The 19,705-nt window shown below is 47.7% G+C and overlaps 1 protein-coding gene across 1 annotated transcript in view; it reads left to right on the top strand.

Annotated features, from left to right (window-relative positions):
- The window catches only part of GRIK4 (glutamate ionotropic receptor kainate type subunit 4), a 108,267-nt gene that overhangs the window by 73,622 nt on the left and 14,940 nt on the right, over positions 1-19,705 (top strand). Inside the window, exon 12 of the mRNA XM_065417050.1 lies at positions 14,587-14,700. Within this exon, the coding sequence (XP_065273122.1) occupies positions 14,587-14,700 (114 nt within the window). The remainder of the gene's footprint in view (positions 1-14,586; positions 14,701-19,705) is intronic.

Raw genomic sequence — 19,705 nt, 5'->3', positions numbered from 1 at the left:
TAAATGCATTTTAACTCACTGCGACAGTGTTCCTAGTGGTTAGAGCAGGAACTAGGCCTGCTGGATCCTCCTTGCCTTTGCTGCGTTAAGGAATGTGATTTAGTGGTTGGAGTAGGGGCCTGGGAGTCCTGAATCATTCCATGCCCCCCCCACCCCCACCCCCCATGGAAAATTGCAGTGTTTCATAAAAAGAAAAGCACATTTTGGAAAAAAAAACCCCACAAGTTTAGGGTTTTCAGGCAGAAAGTTTTTGATGGAAACAACAGTTTCTGCAAAAAAGCAGACACTTTCTGCAAAACCTTTTGTTTAGCTGACAATCAAAGTTCTCATAGAAAAACAGTTTCAGCAAAAACTTTTCAATGAGCCCCATGCTTTGGACCCAGCCCAGGCTCGCGGTGGGGGGGAGGGATGTTATCTGGTGGTTGGAGCAGGAGGCTAGAAGTCAGGATTCAGGGTCTAGTTAGAACAGTGCAGTAACGAGGGCAAGGCGAGTGAGGCACTTGCCTCGGGCGCAGAAGGTGGTGGGCGCAGAAAGTCTCTCCTTCGGCAGCAATTCGGCGGCAAGTCCTTCCCTCCGAAAGGGACTGAGGGACCCGCTCCTGAACTGCTGCTGGTCGTCGGCAAGGGAGAGGGGCGGCACGTCCGGCTCTTCGGCGGCGGGTCCCTCAGTACCTCTCGGAGGGAAGGACCTGCCACCGAATTGCCGCTGAAGAACAGCAGCAATTCGGCGGCAGGTCCTTCCCTCCGAGAGGGACCCGCCGCTGAAGAGCCGGACGTGCCGCCCCTGTCCCTCGCCTTGGGCGCAAAAATCCCTAGTTACGGCTCTGAGTTAGAAAGGGGCCTGGGAGTCATGACTGCTGGGTTCTGTTCCTAGCTGTGGCCGGGAATGTTGTCCTGTGGGTGGAGCAGGAAACCCGAGGTCTCTGCTGGGTTCTGTTTCTGGATTTGCTAGTAACTCTCTGCATGTGTGAGCGTGGGCAGTCTGTGTCACCTCTCCATCCTTCAGTTTCCCCCCACTAGCAAAACGGGATAATTATCCTTTCTTCGGGACCCTGAGGCTTAAATAAATATGGTTTGGAAAATGCTTTGAGGTCCTTGGTGAAACCAGGTAAATAAGAGCAAATGATTAAGAGCTGTATTATCAAAACCTGTATTGGTTTGCTCGCTGGCTTGGTGCTATGGGGGTGCTTGTGAGAACTGGACTGCAGAACTCAGCTGGTGGAAATCACCATAGCTCCATTAAAATCAGTCTAAGGTAGTTATCTGGCCCCTGTCACTGTAGTAATTGAGTGCCTCACAATCCTTAGGGTTTGTCCACACGAACATTTAGCTTGCAGCAAGCTGGCTTCCTTAGCCCTCTTTAATCTACTCCTGTTTCAAAGTGGTGGAGGTCAAAGCACACTAACCAGCTGTTAGCATGCGTCAGCAGGGTGCATGCAGACTAGGGTGACCAGATAGCAAATGTGAAAAATCGGGACAGGGGATGGGGGGTAATAGGAGCCTATATAAGAAAAAGACCCAAAAATCAGGTCTGTCCCTATAAAATCGGGACATCTGGTCACCCTAATGGGGACAGTTAGTGTGTGGCAGTCTAGATTCACGCCTCAGTTTGCCGCAAACTAAATGGTCTTGTAGACAAGCCCTTAATGTATTTATCCTCTCAACACCCTTGTCCCCATGAAGTAGGGAAAGTACCATTATCCTGAGGCACAGAGTTTAAAAATGATTTGCCCAGAAAGTCTGTGACAGAGCAGTTCTTTCAAGCTAGCATCCTAACTCCTAAACCATCCATCTTCCCCATGGAGATATGGAAACTGACCCCAGCTGCGATTCTGACCTCTTATTTTTTATTTTTTGTATTTTCTGTCCGATTGTTTGCAAATCCTCTGGGCTGTTGGCAGAGATTTTATCCATCTCTAGCTATATATAAAACAGCGCTGCGACATTTCTTTTGGAAGGTGCGGAAGAAAGCACACAAAGCAGTGTGTGATCTCTGTAAACAAAGGGAAGAAAGAAACACGCCCGTGACATTTTTGGCCTACTAACCTTGACGGCGCCTCTCTGTTAAATGCTAACTGCTGATTTTTGGGGACATAAGTGTTTGAACCACCTCCGCACAGAAACAAAGTATTTATAACTCATTTAACTCTAGTTCAGGAGGGTTTTTGTTCCTGTGCCAAGAGGACCGAGCTGGAGAAAACAGAATAAAGAGAAATGCATGCTACGCCTTGTTCTTTCTAGGCCAGAGGCTATTGGAATCTTTCAGTTGCTTTCAGTGGGTTTTGGTTTAGACCCTGTCTCTCCCAACCCTACCAGTATCATGTCTAGTGTTTTTCTCCAGAGCAGCTTCAAATGTCTCTTCCCTTGATAGATCCCGCAGCCAGATAGAGTTCATACTTGAGAACGGTTTATTTTTCCCCTGACATTCAGCACAAATGTAATTTCCTTCTTAATTCCATCGCATTGTTTCTACTCAATCCACCCTCAGCGCCTCTAGCAATGGAAATGGGAGGGAGGATACTTTTTCTGGGTTTATTCAGCACATGGGCTCTCGTACTGAAGTGCACATGTGCCACTTAGGTGTTTGTGGGACACCCAGCACCACAGGACAGTGGTCCGTGACTGGGGCTCTGAAGCACCACTCGGATGGGATTGGTGTGACCCCAGCCCTGACAGCATGACCTCGCCTGCACCACACGTGTGAGATCATGCCTCCCGGAGAATGCCATTTTGAGGAGCCAGCGGCATGACTTCTCCTGCACCATGCAGGCCAGCTCCTGCAGGCACGGGGGGGGATCCCTGTGCTTTTCAAAATGGCGTCCCCTGTGCGGGCTACTGGCAAAACCATGTCCAGTTTTGTCTCAGTAGCAAACAGGGGACAAACTATTTAAAAACAGGACTGTCCAGTTTAAAACCAGACGAATGGCCTGTCTAGGCACGACTGCTATAGAAATAATAATAATCATTCACGAGAGACTGAATAATAATTCACTTGGCAGAACTCCCAGTCTAGACACCACTGTACCTGCACTGTTGCACGTCTCTAGCCAGATACAAATTTTCTTGCCTTTTTAAGGCCGGGGAGGACCATTATGATTATCCAATGCAAGGGGGGGCAGTGGTCCTAGTGGCTAGCAACTGGATGGAGACTCCGGAATCCTGGATTCTATTCCTGGCTCTGTCACTGGCCTGCTGGGTGACCTGGGGTTAGTCCCCTCACCTCTCAGTGCCTCAGTTTCCCCATGTGTAAAATGAGGATAATGCTACTGACCTCCTGTGTAAAGTGCTTTGAGATCTATAGTTGAACAGTGCTATGTAAGAGCTAAGTATTATTATTATTTATTATGTAGTCTGAACTCCTGTATACTAAAGGCCATTCACCCAATGTCTGCCAGGAGCTTACCGGGGTGAGCTGCACTGTACAGATCACACTGCTCCAGTGTAAATCATGCCTCCACTCGAGGTTTGCACTTGTGCAGCTAAGCAGTGGCTGCAACGCCAGTATAGACAAGGCCTAAGTCAAGGCCACCCAACTCTGCTGCTCACATCCCTTCCCATTCAAAAGGTCTGAAGTATTCCAGTCCCGTGCCTGGATCCCAGCTCAGAGCAATTTGGGAAGAGCAGCTCAGCCCAACTGAAATTAAGTTCACAGCAGCAATAGGGTTTGTACCTCATTAGTATTTAGGACAGAGTCTAAGCTCTGGTTTCTCACTGAATTGGACTTAGTCATTTCTGGGCACGCACACACGCATGTGTGTGGGGTTTTTGTTTGTTTGTTTGTTTTTTTCTTTTAAATAAAACATGCATGTTTGCTTAGTGAATAAAACTGCAAAAGTACCTTAGCTTCAAGGGGACTGATTTGCAGCCCACCCTCTAATTTTACAGGCAGTTTTGCATCTGCAGGTTTTGTTGTTGTTGGGTTTTTTGCATCCACAAACGTAAGCACTGATCCTGCAGACGCTTTGCGTTCGGCACCTGAGTGGCCCCATAGATGTCAGTGGGACTACCCTCGTGTAGCGCATGGCTAAGTGTTTGCAGGATCTGAGCCTAAGTGGCCATCACCGCAAATCGGGCTCTGTAATGCCAAAGAGGTAAGATTTTGGAATGTGACTTTTCTTGGTTGATCTGGCAGGACAAGATGAAGAGGAAGTTACCCCACCCATGAATGATTATCAGTAACAACACAGGGTAAAGTATCAGAGGGGTAGCCGTGTTAGTCTGGATCTGTAAAAAGCAACAAAGAGTCCTGTGGTACCTTATAGACTAACAGACGTATCGGAGCATAAGCTTTCGTGGGTGAACACACATCCGACGAAGTGGGTATTCACCCACGAAAGCTTATGCTCCAATACGTCTGTTAGTCTATAAGTTGCCACCGGACTCTGTCGCTCAACACAGGGTAAGATTGTCAGTCAGCCCCTTCTTGGCCCCTGTACGCTGGATAAGAGGGCTAAGATGGTGTAAAGGAGCCTTAAATAATCCATATGTGGCCAGCAGAGGATTTTCACAGCATAGTCCCTGTGGGTGACAGAGGGAAGGCTGCCCTCTGAGGATCCCCTCAAAAGCTCTGGCAGAATTGAAGCACTGGGCAGGAACCCTGTGGAGATTCCAGGCAGAACTGTGGCCCCCAGGGCAGCTCCAGGAGGCTGCCAGACAGGTCCCCAGAGCTGTCTAAGTTATTCCAGGGGCCTCTCCAGCCTCCAGCTCTCAGAGCAGCCCAGAATCAGGGCACAAAGGTTTTTAAAGCTACCGTAACCCCGCCTAGGATCACACCCCTTGACTGAGTTCTGTGCTGTTCAGTGAGGCATTTTCCATAGTAGTTCAGACCTCTTGTCCTTCAGCTATGTTACCATACCTACAACAGTGGCCAATACCTGATGGTGCAGAGGAAGGCAAAGCACCTAATTGCTTATGCAGTGATGTACAATGGTTAGAGGGTGATTCCTTCCTGACCCCTGCAAGAGGTCTGTTAATGGCCAGAAGCATGAGATTTGGTTACCATGCTCTTAGCCTAGGAAGGTCAGAAAATTATCCATCCCTATTTTAATATCCCGTTACAGTATTTGACTTGATGACCCCCAGCTCCTGGGGCACTGAATCTCCACAGAGCGGCTAGATGCTGGAAGGAAAAAGTATTTCATTGTATTGCTTCTAATTTAACCAGCCATTGATTTAATCTTTAGTGCTGGTAATTCTATTATGGCTAATTCTTCAGGGCCCTAAGATATGACTGAAAAGGATGCTGTAGAAATACAAGTTTGTTATTGACCCAAATAGACAAGTACATATCTATCGACCTGCACGCAAAACTAATTAAGAGCTGAGGAACACGCAGACAGGATGACTCAGGCCATTAGTGAAAGGGCCGTCGTCTTTCATATGTAGGTCAGCAGTTTGGATCCAGCTCAGGCCAGTGGTCACATAAAATTGTTACCGTCTGATGGCTGTTTGACGGAGGCAAATTTAATTTGGGAGGACTCCACCCAGTTCCTAATAAAAATATCTGTATTTCCCAGAAACCACCCTGCTAATAGGTGCTGGCCTCCTTTCTCGTCCTTAGAGGTGCGCTCAGGACTGAAGCGCAGTAGCAAGACCGCGTCAGACCTTCCTTTGCTATTCCTGTCCTGTGGCTGGATTGAAGACTTCAATCTCCAGTTGTCAGGCTGACACGTTGTATGAGCACTGACTATCACAAGGAAACAGGAAAGAATAACAGAGCTCGCACATTGCTTCATGTTCAGCGCCCCAGCCTGCAGGGATGGGCTGAGAGAATGTCTTTTTTTTTTTTCTTTTACAATATCGTCTCTCACTTTGAGTCCCTGATGGTTCTCTCATCCTCGAGCCGGAATGCATTCACTAGCCTGATACAAGCCAATAACTGTATTTTCAAGGCAATGTGACAGCTTCCCCTTTATTCTGACACAACTGCATTGGCTGCCTTTTGGTAGCGAGTGGCTGGCTATGCTCAGTGTCTGTGCGTCATCTTGTGATGAGACTTCAGGGATTAACTCCCGTGCTGTGACAGCGCTGGGGAGCAAGGTTTGCTGTGAGGGATTCAGAAGCAACAGCTATCAAAGGCTTCCAATCCACCTGTCTCTCATCCCTCATTTTCATAAAGAATGAGGCTAAACTAAGGGACAAGTTGCTCACCATGCAACTTAATCAGCAGGAACTTAAGCTGCAGCGTCGCTACAAGTCACCCCTGTCGTCCTCATGGCTTATTTATTATATGTGTTGCGCGGCTCGTAAAAGGCTCGAATCAGGGACGCGGAGTAGACAGTCAATTCTGCTGCTCCCTTTGACTACAATGGGAGCTGCAGCAGGTCCCAACAGGCTACTGTCAAATGCAGTGGGCAGCTGGAGTGTAAACTATCAGTACATGGATCCATACAGACCAGCCACACCCCCTGTGCAATTCGGCAGATTTGATCTGGTCGGTCGGAGCATCACAGGTTCCCTTGCAATGCTGAGCGCACACTAACCACTAGCCAGGTGAGCAGGCTGTCAGCTGAACAAACTCTGCTATTAAATACTCCTCGTCCAGCCTTGTGAGCCTACAGAGAGCCCAGCTGCATTGCAGACAGTGAGGAATGTAAAGCTGTGTCTACACTAGAGCGCCTGGGCCGACATTGCCCCAGTGTAGACGCAGCGTAGGCTGATGGAAGGAATAAGAACACCACCTCCCCGAGTAACATTAGCTGTGTCCAAAGCAGCTCTCTTCCATTGGCACAGCTGTATCTACGCTGGGGTGGAAGGGCTGTTGGCATAGCTTTGTCACTAGGGTGTGTGTTTTTTTTCACCCCCCCTGGCTGACATAGCAATGCCTGTATCAGTTTTAAGAATCGATCAAGCCTCAATATATTTGGTGGGATTGGGTGAAGGGGAATAAAGGCAGCGAGAAATAACCATCCCCCAAAAATGCTAGACTTGGAAAACAGTTTGGATGGCACAAAACAGGTGAAAGAGGCAGGGTGCCACCCCAGCTACTAGGAGTTTTGCCAGATTAGTTTTCAGATCCCCTCCCCTTGCAGCCAGGACCTGGTAGTTCAGAGGCATCAAAAAACCCATAGCAAGGTGGGGAATATTAGCCAAAGATTTCAGACTCTTTAGAAAGGCCTGGGGTCGGGGGAGAGGGGGATACAGGTGGGATCCTTGGGCCATAAGAGCAGAGAAAGCACAGGAGCACGGCACAGCTGATTTCTGCCAGCTGTTGGTGCTGGCAGGATGCCTCACGTGGGAGCTGGAGGAAGAAGTGTACAGTTGGAGCTGCTGAGACAGGCGGGGGTGGGGAGACTGGGCCAGACATTACCCACTAGCAGATCAGGACCCCAAACGCCTTTGCTCCATTGCTGTTGAGAGTTTCAGGTTCAGTTATAGAGGGGTGTAATGATTTGGCAACGCTGCTTTTGTCCAGACTGGTTCTCCCATCGCTAACATGGGGTGTAAAAATATCACACACTCACAGCCACTCCCTCAAGTGCTGTGGTATCGTGCTCTATTCCCTCCCACCCTTAGGCAAACCAGAATGAAAATTTTCCCCTTTGATGGACTCGATGGGTGATGAACCATGGAGACTTCTGCATCTAGATCATCTAGGTCTTCGGCTGGAATCAAGCCTGTTTCCATAGTGACTGAAGGTAGTTGCCATGTGATGGCACTAATTGGCCCTTAGTTGACAGTCTTAAGAACTGAACGAGTCAGGAAGATTGAAGCACCCTTTTCTATCTCAGACATGGTCCAGGAGCGAAGCACATGAGTGGGCACTGCAGGAGGAAGTTTGTGCTGACATTGATCATCCCGTCCCTGTTCTGTGGATGAAACACCTGGAATTTTCAGAAGCTTTTAAGGGATTTAGGAGCAGAGCTCTCATTGGAAGTCCAGGACTCACACTCCTAAAGGTGCTTTGGAAAACCCAGCGCTTCCAGGCCTGTCAACCTGGCATGTGTCACCGGGGGTGAAGTCACACAAAATCATCTGCCCAAAACCACCAAGTCTTCAGGGTTTTCACTGAGTTTTGTTCCACTCGCTTGGCAGGAAGCAGGTGAGAAGTTGAAGGGAGGTAGGTTTGTGTCCAATGATTAGGGCACGGGCTTAGGCTGTGGGAGACCCCGGTTCATTTCCCTGCTCCACCAGGGACTTCCTGCATGGCTTTGGACCTTGCACCTCTCTGTGCCTGAGTTCCCCATCTATAAAATTAGGATAATTATGCTCCCCTACCTCACAAGTGTGTTGTGAGGATCTAAAGTGTTTTGAGATCTAGTGATAAGAAATGCTCTATAAAAAACAGGCATTGCCATTATTAAGGGCCAGGGCAGGGATCATCTCCCAGGCCGTCCTAAGGGCCATGGGGAACTGGCATGAGTTCCTTTCTTACCAAACTGTCGACTAACATCACGCGCCATCTATCACCTTTAGTGTCAGGATGAGCCGCCTCTGCAGTGAGGGCAGTACCGGAGGAGAGAGCCGGGTCCTTTGGATGGAAAATCCCAGTGTTTTACTTCTTCAGGCTGTTTAATAGTGTAACAGCTCAGAATCCAGGCTCAGCCTCACCAGTTAATAACGTTCCCAGCTGCAGCGCAAGTAGGTTTCCGTGTGTGTGTTCAGAACGCCGACAGCATTAATGCTTAATGGCAGCTTTAGTTAAGGCAGGTCATACGTTTCATTTCAAACACCAGTCCACCAGGGGATCCTCTGATCCAGCGAGTCTTTTGTTCTCATTTCAGCAGTCTTCTGCTCTGGAAGCATCTGGCTGCGCTACAATAATGCACTTTGTCTTTTTTGAGTTTATTTAACATTTATAGCTGGGACACAGCGTAGACAATGGCAGCATGAGACGCACACATGGCACTTGGACGGAGAGGAGGGAGACTCGAGGCTCGAACTTGGGCAGAGCGCAAAAGCAGCAAGGAAGGAAGATGTGTGTCTGCCCAAGATGTGGCGGTATGAAATCAAAATAACTTCTGCCTCTGTTCAAGTGGGGAGTGGGTGTAGAGCGTTAACATTTGCGACGCTCCTAGTGTTACTAAGATACGTTGACCTCAGTGAGTCATGGGGGGGGAAAACCCCATCTCTCTTGGCCATTTTGAGGCAAAAGGCACAAGCTCTAGTCAGATGATATTCAGGCACAGAGTACAAATGGGTATGGCTCACCAAAGTTTAATGCCTCTGTGTGATTTCCCAGTGTGTGTGTGAGAGAGCCTCAGATACGGCACAATAATAATAAAGAAATGAAGGCCCAGGTCCTCTGCGTCACAGGGTTTTCACTCTGTGCATCACAGAGAGGGATGGATTTGCACTAGATCTTGTGTAGGTTAGAGCAACCTGGGGCTGCTCTAAGCTCTGCCAGTTGGAAAGGTTGTGAAAGGAGAGTCTGCGAGCTGGGGATAGCTGGAGCGCAGTAAACTCTGCCAGCATCTCCTGCTGCCCTTTATGCCAGGGCTGAGGGTGAATCAGTGCTGGGTATGCCTGCTCTGCATCAGATGAAAGCTCCCTGAGGGTGGGGCCTTATCAGCAGGCTAAGTCTGGCTACTTTACTGCCCCTTTGTACCGGTGCTTTAACATCAGGGGAGCTATGCTAATTTACACCAGTTGAGGATCTGACCCTCGGTCAGCAAGTTTAGATGCTCAAAATAATTCCTGGCCAGGAGAAGAAAATGCTGAGAGTTTGTGTGCAAGGGGCCTATATTCAGAATAAAGGACACTTGTGATTCCTTTATATAGGTTTTTCTTTCTTCATCACTGAAGCTGGATATTTTAAAAAGAATCGTTTCTCCTATCTCCACAGTCTCAGGCGAACAGTCTCTTCAAATTTGTATAAGCCTTCTCAATGTACAGCACAGGAAATAGGATTTACTGTGACACCGAGACGCGGTAACCTTGGAACAAAGTCTTCCAGGATTGTAGAGGTTGCTTTGCTTCTTGCCAGGACAATCTGACTTAGTCTCTCCTCCCTCGGGGATGTTGTATCAAACATGTAGCCTCTCCTCATGTCTGACCATGATTCTCTCTTAGGGGTACTACTTTCCTCACATAGTTAGTTGCTGAGCTCTCCTGCCTACAAGTCCACTGACGCCCACCTATCTTTTGCTCAACAGCTACCACACAGAAACTGTTCCTGGCACATGGGCGGAATTGATCTTACCATTAGGTGGAGTCACAAACCTCCTCCTCCTTAAAGCACCAAGCCATTTATGCAGCAAGAAAGGTCATCATGCTGGCTCAGTGGCTCCTCTGTGTTCTCCCTTCTAAGCCTTCCCTCCCAACCTGTGTCACTGCATCTTGGAAAAGCGTGTTCCTGTTTCTGTGCTCAGTCATCTGCACTGGGTGTCTTTTGAGTTTCCACATGTGCCCCAGAATCCTTTGCACTGGCTGCAGCTGTGCTTTGGAAAGAGAGGTTGCAGCAGCCAACACAGCTAATTGTAGATCACAACCACGTCTAAAGCCAAAGGTACCCGCGGCTGAGTTGAGACAGGGAAGATACCCCTTTGGCCTGGCGAGACACGGGGAAGGACCATGTACACGACGCTCTGCAGCCAGAGAAAGGATTAAGAAAACTGACCTGTTGATTGATGTGGGACAAGAGCATTCTTAGTGCTATTCCGGTTAACACCAGTCTCTCTGGTGATCTCCTATTTGCTCTATCTTAGGCCTCCCCCACTGGTAGAATTTCTTAGATACCATGGCATGCAGATCAATAGATCCAATCTTTGAATACTGGTGGTATTTATATAACACCAGTTAATCGAGTATCTAGACACCATGCCAGGTTATGATGATAGATACCTTTTAAAAATACCTTAGGTGGACAGCTGGATAGGTAGAAATTCCCCCTGACCTGTGACTAATTCCAGTCTGAACTTCATAAGCATCATCTATAGCTGCCTCCAAACAGCCACAAAATCTGGCACTGGTTACTCCAATAAATCTTATGTGCCCAGAATGTGACATGAGGTGTAATTAGTCCTGCCATGTGTTCAGGGGACTGGGCTAGATGACCTCTCGAGGTCCCTTCCAGTTCTATGATTCTATGTCACCTTCTCGACCCATGCACCCTGCTAACTCATGGGTAGATTTTTGCTGCTCTGCTAGCCTTCCCCCCGCCCCCCTTTCTTCCTGCAGGTAATAAAATAGAACTCCAATAAACCAACATTTTGTTTTTGCTCTTGCCGCTCCTCCTGTATTTTATAGCCCTTTAACCGAGAGACTTTGAATGGAGGAAGGATTTTTTCCCCCCCACTTCTGCCAGAAAATGATTAATCCAGTTATTCTTAAGAAAATCCTGCAACAGCAGCAGGTTCAGGCAGCATGCAGAATGAAGCACACATGCAAATTTGCCATCTCACAGTGCATTTACAACTAGGGCACGGATGTGGAGAAATAAGTCGCATATTTTATCAGGCCTACAAGGCTTTTCAGTTCCCTACCATTCCAGGGGCTTCGGGCATTGATGTACCTTGGTCCCTCCTGTTCTCGGCCTGTGGCACACAATAGTCTCTGAGGGCTGCGATTGGGCTCAGTACAGGAGTAACTGGGTGGGACGTGTGGAGGGTGGCGTGTGAATGTGCAGGAGGTCAGACTAAATGATCTGCTGGTCCCTTCTGGTTTTCAGCTCTGTGCTTCTCCCCCATGCTGCCCCGCTCCACCTCAAAGCCTCCTCACAGAATTACAGCCCATGCTACGATAGGAGGTGTGTGCCTCCTTTTATGGCCTCCCCAAATCCTGCCCCACATAACAGAACAGTCCCTGGTTTCCCTGCATCTGGGGATCGCCCCACACCTGTGCTGGGGTAAAGGTGGGTGGGGAAGCTGGCTTTGCCTCATTAAGGTATATAAAACCTCTTCTGAAAAATAAATACATTTGGTGGAGGGTAGGTTCATAGCGTCCCTCACTTCATTTTAAGCTTTGAGAGTTCAGGGCTGGTGGAAGGTGCAGTAGTGACAGCTGTGGAGGCTGAAATTCACTCCCCACAGAGCAGAGCCAGCGTGGGAGCAGTAAGGAAAACTCCCCCATGCTGACCCAGCCAGTGTTTTGGTGGCTTTGGTGACATGGCCACCAGTGTCTCTTCAACCTGCCACTTTACCGTTGTATTGAACTTGGCAAACTTCTTCTCTTGGCCTGATGGGTGCTGGATAAAGGAAAGCGCTGTTTCGTCCAAGAACAATAGTGCTCTTTAAAGGGCCCTACGCTGCTCTCCCTGAAGTCACTTGATTTCAGTGGGTGTAGAATCAAGCCCATCATCCTTCCTTTGGGATTTGCACAGGTTGAAAAATGATAAAGATCTTTTTTTGAAAAAACAAACAAACCCTGAAATAATCTTCATTCCACAAGGAGCAAGTTTGGGGGGTTTTCATGGAAATCTTTGGTTGCAAAAATGTTGTTTTGAAAATGTTCAATTTTTTTTTATATTTCCTTTTCCCTTCCTTCTTTCTCTGCCTTCCCTTTCATCCTCCCCTCCTCTTTTTTCCCTTTTTTTTTCTATTTTGCCCATGAAAAAGTGGGGAAGGGGAGAGAGAAAAACAAAAGGATTTGGTTCAAAAACAATTTCAGAAAAACAAAGGTTGGCGAGTTCCCCTCCCCCCCCCCCGGCTGTTTTTTTATTCAAAATATTTGACCAGTGCTATTTGGGGCTCCTTTCTTGCTGATATTCTCTTTTTGTTTCTGCCCAAGAGGAGAACTGGTTGCAAAGACTAAATGAAATGTTTCATGGGGATGTATCGGTTTCAACAGAGATGGACCGATCGACTCACTCACTCTCTATTGCCTGATGGTTAGCTCACTGACTTGGGATGGGGGAGCGCGAGGTTCAAAATCCCGCTCTGTTTGATTCAGAGAGATCTGCGTTGAAAAACTCTGCTCTGATTCAGGCCAAGCCGGGTCTTGAAGCTATCTTCCCCATATCACTGGCCAGCACCCTAACCACTAGACCATAGTCTCACACCTTTGCAAATTAAAAAGCTCAAGTTTTGCTCTGTAAATGGACATTTTGACCCAATTCTGTTTTTTGCAAAAATGTTCAAAAGCTTTTGGGTTTGTTCCACTCCGGAAACCTCAAAAATTGCTGCCGGATGGAAAGGGTCAGCTGGAGCCAAGAGTATAAAAAGGATTTACTAGAGCTGTTTTGTGACTTCTATCCAAACTGCCATCTGTCTCTCAGATGCTCACAATCCACATCAGTGTCATTGTCATCAAGTCCTTCATCTCAGTGTCATTTTCCTCCTTTATATTATCTGTCATCCTGCTCCTTGTCCCCATGCAAAGCTTGCATTCAAATACCTCTTCTGATCGTTGGGAGAGTTCGGAGCTGGTGCCAAACTCTTGCGATTTTATCGGCAGTCTTACGAGTTTGTTCTAAAAGCTCCATCTCGTGGAGTCAAGTGATTACATGAGACACTCAGTTTTCATTTGTTTTAAAAAGTACATTTCTAGCCCACAGGGTTGCGGTGGAGAAACGCTTGAAAAATGTGACTTGAGCCACCGCCTAAAAGTTCAAAAACCTACAAGGTCGATGCAAAGAAACTATTATTTTTAATCTCGTGATTTTTAAGCCAATCTCCTGGTTTGTTTTGTTTTTCGTGCCTGACTCATGATTTTTGAACTCTTGGGGTTGGCAACGCTGCAGACTTTGTGGCTTGGGAGGTATCTCTAATGATCTTGTTTAAACTGTGAGCTCCCTCCTGTGGCACTCTGTAAGTAACAAGAATCCTGTTTGGAAAGGGGAGGACATGTCTTGTGGGGTCGGGCTTGTCTCCTCTTTAAACCATTACAACACTCAGTGGTTCTACAGCTGTTTTCATCCAAGTATCCCAACGTGGCCCGGGTATGTGGTTAGAATGACGGACAACAGACCAGCTAAGTGTCTGCCCTCATGGTCGACCACGTTGAAGATGGAGCAAGATCTCAGAGCTCTGAATGTGAATGACCATCAAAGGGAAAAATATGCCCACAGGCGGTGGGGGGGGAGAGGGGGGGAAAGGAATTGCGAGAACAGCCAAGGACATCCATGGTCTGTAGAGCCCGGGAGTAGAGTAGTATTTTGCAGATGGATAAATTGAGGTAAGAGAGTCTCGGAACTCCCCGCGCCCCTGCTTACTATGGTCAGGAAGAGGGAGAAAGCCTGGGAGGTGAATGTCTCAGACCCCTGATCTTGGAAAAGGGAGAACTGATCTTTGTTCTGAGCTTGGCCTAAGGCTTGGTGAGGCTGGTGGAGCACTGACTGCTCCTGGACAGCAACACACTCTGCAGTGACGTGGGGTGAAATTTACCTCATGCAGATTCCCTGCACAAGGCCTAGGCTCTAAGTGGGGCCTAGGCCTTACCCAAAGTCCTCTGCTCAAGGTGAAATTACACCCAGGAGGGAAACATCCTGTCTCGTTGAAGTCAATGGCAGAACTCTCATTGACTTCAACGCGGCCGGGATTTCCCTCATAGTGAATAGGTGGGTCTCTCTGGCCGTGGGTTTTGCTGACTTTGTGGGGATGAGACCTTTGGGGCTGGGGATCCTTCTGCCAGGAGTGTGGTTTCTCTGCCCCCCTGGGGTCCAGCCTTTGGGGCAGGCTGTTGATCTTCTCTGCATTCCTTCCTCTTTAGAAAGCCGATTTGGCAGTGGCTGGCTTGACAATCACGGCTGAACGGGAGAAGGTGATTGATTTCTCTAAACCTTTCATGACTTTGGGAATTAGCATTCTCTACCGAGTTCATATGGTAAGAGACTTATTTTATAACCGTGTATGTCATTACCGTTATTTGCATGCAAACACACATAGTTATAGGGGAATAATGAATGACTCAGACGAATATTTTGATTTCTTATTTAAACGCAAATGTGCTGGACTCTCCTCCCCTTCCCCCCCCCACACCCTGTTTCAGCTGCATGGGTTCGGTGGAGAGACACTACCATTCAGACTCCCAGTGCCAAATCCCCCATGGAGCTCTCACTGGTTCCAGGGGGAGCTCAGCACACAGAGGACTGCACAATCTGCCCCACCCGACTCAAAGGGTATGTCTACACTGCAATAACCCCACCCCCTCTGGCACCGAGTCTTGGTGCCTGGGTCAGCCGACTCGGGCTCGAGGGGCTCGGGCTGCGGGGCTAAAAATATCAGAGTAGAGGTTTGGAGCCCAGGCTCCAAGTCCCATCCCCTTCGCGGGGTTTCGGAGCCCGGGTTCCAATCTGAGCTTGAATGTCTACCTGCAATATTTAGCCCCGCAGCCTTAGCCGCGCAGCCTGAGTCAGCTGCCCCAACCCAGCTGCAGCCATGCTGCGGCTCTTTTATTGCAATGCAGGTGTACCCTAAGAGGCTGATCCAAAGCCCATGAAGTCAGTGGAAAAGCTCCCGTTTGGTTCTGTGGGCTCTGGAGCAGGTTTCAAATGCAGCAGGTGCACGACCATGACAAACGCTGCAGCTTATTGCTATCCAGCCATGCTACTTTCCGGCATCATTTTATGGTGTTTCTGAAGACAAGCAGGATTGGGCCTGGTTAGTATTTGGATGGGAGACCTCTAGAGTTTGCTTATCTAAAGTATAAAGTGGTACACCTCTAACTCGATATAACGCTGTCTTCGGGAGCCAAAAAATCTTACCGCGTTATATCGAACTTGCTTTGATCCGCCAGAGTGCGCAGCCCGGCCTCCCCGGAGCACTGCTTTACTGCGTTATGTCCGAATTCGTGTTATGTCGGGACGCGTTATATCGGGGTAGAGGTGTATTATAAACTAGGGGCCTGATCCTGTCACCCTTACTCACTTGTGGAGTAAGATTGTATTTTACTTCTCAGGTAGTCCCATTGATTTCAGGGAAACTACTCATAGCGTAAGGTATAGCTCCGTATGAGTCAGTGTGATTGAATCTGGCCCTCAGTAGAGGAACACCTAGGGTGTCAGAGGAGGCATTAGTGATTCAGATGGCTCTATGTCTGTACTGATCCAATGCCTCAAGGAACAGTGCTGCCGGGTGGGGTTGTGTTTTGGACAAGATGCAAAATAATATTACTTGGTATCATGCTTTTTCATCCTTAGATCTCAAAGCCCTTTATAAACGTGGGCAGATATTATTGCCATATGATAGCTGGGAACTAAGGCACAGCCAAGTGAAGTGACGTGTAGGACAGGCAGCAAGTCAGCAGCGGTACTAGGAACAGAACCCCAAGGAACAGACCTCCAAGTTTTGCCAGTTAACGCCTATGTGAGCCACCTGAAGTCAGTAGAGCTTCCCAGGGATAACTGAGGAGACTGTGGCATTGAAGTTGTTTATAACAAGATGCTGTAATATACCTAGTCGGTGTTTTGATATGTGCTTTGTATGGCTCTGTAGGCAATAAGAAATACGGTCTTGATTACCCATCAGCTGAACAACAACAACAAGATAAAACAATTAAAGCCTCTTCTATCCCTCCCCCCGCCCTGTCTCAATACACAAGGCTGTTAAAGATGCAGCATCTGACACGAACGTAAACAAACTTGCACACACAAATCTGTGTGCCGGGTTGTCTCCTGCCAAGAACAAACAAGTAATTAAAATCTAGTTAAAATTCCATTTCCTCTGGTACGTGCAGAATGAAGGATCAATGAGTTAACTGATCAAACAGGATCAGACCCTTTCATGCTTTCCAAGATCAAATGCATGTAAATATTCCTGCCTTGCAATGCATGCTTTCTGCAACTCCAACTCCCTCCATGTCCCAGATGTGTTTCTGAGAATTTCAACCTGCTTGTGTTCTGGTGGGGTTTTTCTTTTCTCTCTTTCTCTTTCTCACACATGTTTAAAGGGAGGGGAATTGAGTTTTGAGCATGCTCTGCTTCTGACTTACTCTGTGACCTTGGGCAACTTCCCTCGCCCCAAACAGAAGCCTTATTTACCTGTCATGCAGGGAAGTGGCGAGGATATTAGTACAGGGCTTTGGGGAGGTAACACCCTCTAAGTTAACTGTTGCTGCCCCTGAATCTAGACGAACATTTGAAACTGCTGCAGGTCTAAGAAGTGTTTTGCAAATAATGTTATGCCATGGATCTGTTACTCAGGGCTAAATCCTCAGCTACCTCATCAAGCATCAGTGCATAGAATAGCCAGCATCAGTACATAGAAATTGCCACGCTTAATCAGACCAGCTGTCTGTCTCCAACAGCAAGGTGCAAGGCACCCTGCACAAACACCACTCAATGGTGAACCACTGAACCACTGAGGTTTCAGTATTTCCTGTGCCACAGCTGCCTGGAGGCAGTGGTGAGCAATCACTGGTGGATCTGTTTAGCAGCAGATCCCATCCGCATACCTCTTCCCCCCACTCGCTATCCTTCCAAACGCTGCTGTGCAGGGAGCACCCCCAACCCCCAGAGATGGATTCCGTAGCTGCAGATGCCACAAACCTTCTCCACCGCAGCACCACCGCTCAAGCAGCAGCAGAATCACCCCAGGTGCCCTGCATTAGGTCCCTCTCCCACCCCCTCAGAGTGGGTAGGGTTTCCCACTTTGCAGGAAGGTAGTGCATAAGAGCAGTGTGGCAATTAACGAATTAAACCAGTAAATATTTATTTAGCAGGGGAAGGCATGATAGCTAATGGTTGTAGTTTTCCTTCAAGGATTCAGTTTGCAGAGCAGACGAAGGCAACTCCAGATCCCCATCTGCTCTTCTCCTTTCCCATTCCTCGCACATGGAGAACTGCAGCTGACGTATGTTAATCCACGGCTCCGATCAGACGGTTCCTAATAAATAACTACAAATAAATGCCAAGGAGTTGTCTCCACGTCTCCGTGTCCCCCACCCACAGCTTAATGACATTGTATTTTATTTTCTGTTTAACTTCAGTTCCAAATCCTTTCTCCCCCTGCCCCCATCCAACCACCGTGCTGTGTGTCTTTCCTATCACACATAACCAAATATGGCAGCTTTAAATGGGGCTGTCATTTTTCTCAGTTTCACTTGTTGTGATATAATCAAATATGGATTTCTGACACGGGGACTCTAATGGACTTTCTGACTCACGGGCTGCTGAGAGAGAGTCTCCCCCGCCCCCCGATCTTTGTCCAGCCAAGGGGATACTGTGGAGAGAAGCAGAGAATGAACATGAGCTCTAGACAAGTGTTTGGACCAGGAAGGGGGCTGTTTTCTATAGGGATCTGGGGGCAGGAGAGTATTATTTGTCTTACAGTAGTGCGTGCTGAGAGCATGGTCCCATTGTGCTGGGTGCTGCATAGACACATGGTGAGTCCTGGCCTCCAAAGACTTACAATCTAAGTAGACAGGACAGACAAAGGGTGCCACAGGTCTTACAGCAGGTCAATGGAAGACTCCCACAACAGCTCATGCTTTTAGCTCTACAGATTCCCAATTCAGTCCTCAATGTAACAACTGTCCCATGTGCAAACATTTTGGCTTTGACCTGCACAGAGACCAAGCGGCTGGGCTGGCTTATAAAGAAAAAAAGTGCTCCCCTCCCAACAAGGTGCAAGAAATAGAATTTATGATTCCTCGCTACGTCGGTGAAAGAAAGGACCGAAAAATATCCCAAAGAAAAACACACAGCAAAGGTGTTACTATAAATAACTATAAACAGCATCAAGAATGAACCAGAGCTTCCTTATAGCTAAGCCTCCCTTTTCCAGAGGTGTTGGCTGCTTATTTCAATCCAGGTTTTTGTGCCTTGGGCTAACTTTTGAGTCCCGTTTGCGAACTTGCTGCACCTGTGCTTCCTGCAGGGTTTGCCCAAGCTGGCTCTTCCAATGAGCAATAGCAGCATCCAGCAGCCATCAGTAGCTTTTGCACAGGAGTATATGTGTAACTCACTGGTCAGCATGTTAGACATCTCCCCACTGTTCCTGTTTCACAGATGTGAATCTGTTACATCCCGGAGTGCCTGGTTCTCGAGTCTCTAACAGCTTGAGCTAATATATTCAGTTCTAGAGGTCCTCAGTTCATTTCCAAGTGTCGGCTGTCCTCCCTCCTTGTTTTCTAGAAAAGATAAAGACAGACAGAATATTACAATGGGTAATGAAAAGAAGAGAGAGGAACCAAAGATGAATGTAGTCTGTTTCACGGTTCATTCCTATCCCCATTCACTTGCACGTTGGATCTGGGGGTTTTGATTTGGTCCATCTGGACTTGAATTTGGGCCTTGGTTTGTTTTATAAGGCTCTTGAGATGTTATGATAGACCTTGTTGGAAATGGGATTTTGGAACACCACCCAGAACTAGGGCAAATTAAGCAAAGGGGGCTTTTTCGCTGAAAAATTGGAGTCATTTTTTAGTAAAATCCTAATTGGTTTTGAATTCCCAAAATTCAAAAATCTACGAAAATCCATTTTTGCTTCAAATTAGGCATAGTTCATTGTGAAACTCGCCTCTGCAGGACAATTTCCCTTAACAGTCACTGACATGTCTCGGCCTGGAAAAAATATATTGTGGTTCTATTTCTTGGGGAATTTGGGGGGGGGGGGGGCGGGGAGAATTAATTGCTTTGGGTTTAAAGACAGCTAAAAAATCGGGAGTTTGATTTGTGAGGGAAGCGGGTTTCATAGGGGTTAGGGGTCAAGTATCAGAGGGGTAGCCGTGTTAGTCTGAATCTGTAAAAAGCAACAGAGGGTCCTGTGGCACCTTTAAGACTAACAGAAGTATTGGGAGCATAACATCTGAAGAAGTGAGGTTCTTACCCACGAAAGCTTATGCTCCCAATACTTCTGTTAGTCTTAAAGGTGCCACAGGACCCTCTGTT

Source organism: Emys orbicularis, chromosome 15 (assembly GCF_028017835.1).
Source record: "Emys orbicularis isolate rEmyOrb1 chromosome 15, rEmyOrb1.hap1, whole genome shotgun sequence".
Classification (NCBI taxonomy): Eukaryota; Metazoa; Chordata; order Testudines; family Emydidae; genus Emys; species Emys orbicularis.
This window is presented reverse-complemented; position numbering and strand designations above follow the sequence as displayed.